The sequence below is a fragment of the Mastacembelus armatus genome, chromosome 17 (genome assembly GCF_900324485.2).
Source record: "Mastacembelus armatus chromosome 17, fMasArm1.2, whole genome shotgun sequence".
NCBI lineage: Eukaryota > Metazoa > Chordata > Actinopteri > Synbranchiformes > Mastacembelidae > Mastacembelus > Mastacembelus armatus.
The window spans coordinates 23,039,692-23,042,751 of record NC_046649.1 but is presented as its reverse complement, the minus strand read 5'-3'; the positions used below and the strand labels follow the sequence as shown (position 1 = coordinate 23,042,751).

At 43.4% G+C, this 3,060-nt stretch overlaps 1 protein-coding gene across 1 annotated transcript; it reads left to right on the top strand.

The window, feature by feature from the left end:
- The first annotated feature begins 559 nt into the window (after positions 1 to 559).
- On the top strand, positions 560 to 2,510 carry LOC113134595 (tripartite motif-containing protein 16-like). The gene has a single exon (XM_026314048.2). It carries the CDS (start codon positions 619 to 621, stop codon positions 2,299 to 2,301), a length of 1,683 nt encoding a protein of 560 aa, XP_026169833.1. The 5' UTR covers positions 560 to 618; the 3' UTR covers positions 2,302 to 2,510.
- The last annotated feature ends 550 nt before the right edge of the window (positions 2,511 to 3,060 follow it).

Sequence of the window (3,060 nt, the reverse complement as noted above, 5' to 3'; positions counted from 1 at the left end):
GATTGGTCCAAACAACCACATATTTACTCCTAAAATAAAGAAGCAACAACATTTTATGGCCTTTCTTTGCCATGGATGCTGAACCAGGAGTTGTAGGTCTGTCTGAAGAAATGTCCTTAAAAGGCAAATGATACAACAGGCCTGTCAACATGTCAGTGATCAACTAAGTCTGACATTTTCTAACAGTGTTCTGGTTTATTCATGACTGATTTTAGCTGAAATCCTCTACATCAAAAATAGATTTTTTTTAGTTTATATGTTAGGAGAACAGAGCAGGTGAGTTAAAACTGAGGACGACATGATCCCTAAATGAACAACTGACCAGTGTATTTAATTGGGAATTCAAGGGTTAAATAAGCAGTATCACGGTCTTCCTGAAATGAGGCTCAGCCTGATAACCCTCCCTCTGCTTTCACACACAGCAGCTCCAGTCTGTCCACGTATTTCCTTGTTCCCTCCCCTTCAGATCTACAGTTTGATGATGTGTGTAACCAACATGAGGGGAGGTGCAGGAGCTGACAGACCACATTCACTGTACAAACACCTGATGTTTAGATAACAGCTCAAACTAGTTTCACTTCTAACAAAGTCACACAGTCATTACCACTGAGAGGTGAAATGGCACAGAAAGGAGCTCAGCTGGACCAGGAAACCTTTTCTTGTTCGATCTGTCTGGATCTACTGAAGGATCCGGTGACTGTTCCCTGTGGACACAGCTACTGCATGACCTGTATTAAAACTTATTGGAATGAAGAGAATGAGAAGAATATCTACAGCTGCCCTCAGTGTAGGCAGACCTTCACACCGAGGCCTGTCCTGGTGAAAAACACCATGTTAGCAGCTTTAGTGGAGCAGCTGAAGAAGACTGGACTCCAAGCTGCTCCTGCTGATCACTGCTATGCTGGACCTGAAGATGTGGCCTGTGATGTCTGCACTGGGAGAAAACTGAAAGCCCTCAAGTCCTGTCTGTTGTGTCTGGTGTCTTACTGTGAGAAACACCTCCAGCCTCATTATGATGTAGCTCAGTTAAAGAGACACAAGCTGGTGGAGCCCTGCAAGAAGCTCCAGGACAACATCTGCTCTCGTCATGATGAGGTGATGAAGATGTTCTGCCGCACTGATCAGCAGTGTATCTGTTATCTCTGCCCTGTGGAGGAACATAAAGGTCACGACACAGTCTCAGCTGCAGCAGAAAGGACTGAGAGGCAGAGAGAGCTCGAGGGGAGTCGACAGAAAATCCAGCAGAGAATCCAGGACAGAGAGAAAGATGTGAAGGTGCTTCAGCAGGAGCTGGAGACCATCAATGGCTCTGCTGATAAAGCAGTGAAGGACAGTGAGAAGATCTTCACTGAGCTGATCCGTCTACTGGAGAAAAGACGCTCTAATGTGAAGCAGCAGATCAGATCCCAGCAGGAAACTGAAGTGAGTCGAGTCAAAGAGCTTCAGAAGAAGCTGGAGCAGGAGATCACTGAGCTGAAGAGGAAAGACGCTGATCTGAAGCAGCTCTCACACACACAGGATCACACCCAGTTTCTACAGAACTACCCCTCAGTGTCAGCTCTCAGTGAACCTACAGACTCATCCAGCATCAATATCCGTCCTCTGAGAGACTTTAAGGACGTGACAGCAGCTGTGTCAGAGCTCAGAGATACACTACAGGACATTCTGAGGGAGAAATGGACAAACATCTCACGGGCTCTGACTGAAGTGGATGTTTTACTGTCACAACCAGAGCCCAAGACCAGAGCTGGATTCTTACAATATTCACAGGAAATCACACTGGATCCAAACACAGCAAACACATGGCTGTTAGTATCTAAAGGGAACAGAAAAGCAACAGTAATGAGTCAACATCAGTCTTATTCCAGACACCCAGACAGATTCACTGGATGGTGTCAGGTCCTGAGTAGAGAGAGTCTGACTGGACGTTGTTACTGGGAGGTGGAGTGGAGCGGGACAGGAGTTTATGTAGCAGTCACATACAAGAATATCAGTAAAGAAGGGATCTCGAATGAATGTGGATTTGGATTCAATGACAAATCTTGGGCATTAGATTGTGGAGAAGATAATTATGACTTTTGGCACAACAACATCATCACTCCAGTGACAGGTCCTCAGTCCTCCAGAGTAGGAGTGTACCTGGATCACAGAGCAGGTATTCTGTCCTTCTACAGCATCTCTAAAACCATGACTCTCCTCCACAGAGTCCAGACCACATTCACTCAGCCTCTCTATGCTGGACTCTACCTTTCCAATTTGTTTAATGTTGGAGGCAGTGCTGAGATTTGTAAAGTCAAATAGAAGCTACAGGATTAAAACAGCTCAATCAGCTCATTGATTTAGTTTCATGAATAGTTTGTGGTCTCACATTAATCAGACACTGTGGGTCACACTATGATCTCTGCTTTCTGTTTTACTTCAGCCTTGTTTTCCAAACAAACTGAGAATGCAAAACGTTTAATTTACTGTCTGTAATTTTACTAGAAGTTATTGTTTCATCCATCAATAAAACTGGGGATTGAAAAATGAAGACAAATAAGTTTAAATGAGTCCAGTTGGTCCAGTTTGTTGTTAGAGACATACATAAACAGCAGGTTTATATCTGACCTGAGGGTTCAGATAACACTGAAATATACAGTTGACAAATATTTCAACAGGGCACAAAACAAATTGTTCAGAATGCACTATTGTATCATATTAATATTCTGGAGACATTGGGGCCATTTTGATAGATTTCATATCAGTATTGGATGTTATCAGTCACAAGCTAGTACTTGAAAAACAAGTTTTATGGTTTGAAACCATCTGCAGTTGCCTGGGTCAAACATTATTTAAAAAGTAGATCACAAAGGGTTTTCTTTAATGGTATTTTGTGTGATAGTGTCTGTGAACTGTGGCGTTCCTCTGGGAACCAGTTTTGGTCCATTAATCTTTTTTTTTTTTTTATAAACGACTTTCCTTTGGTTTTAAGACAAGCAAAACTAGTTGTGTGCAGATGACCAGCGATGTAGGGTGTGGGGGGCTTCCCACGATATCATCTGCACCTTGACGGGGGGGGGG

Excerpts from the sequence above, each read along its gene's own strand:
- LOC113134595 (XM_026314048.2), top strand. The coding sequence starts at position 619 with ATGGCACAGAAAGGAGCTCAGCTGGACCAGGAAACCTTTTCTTGTTCG.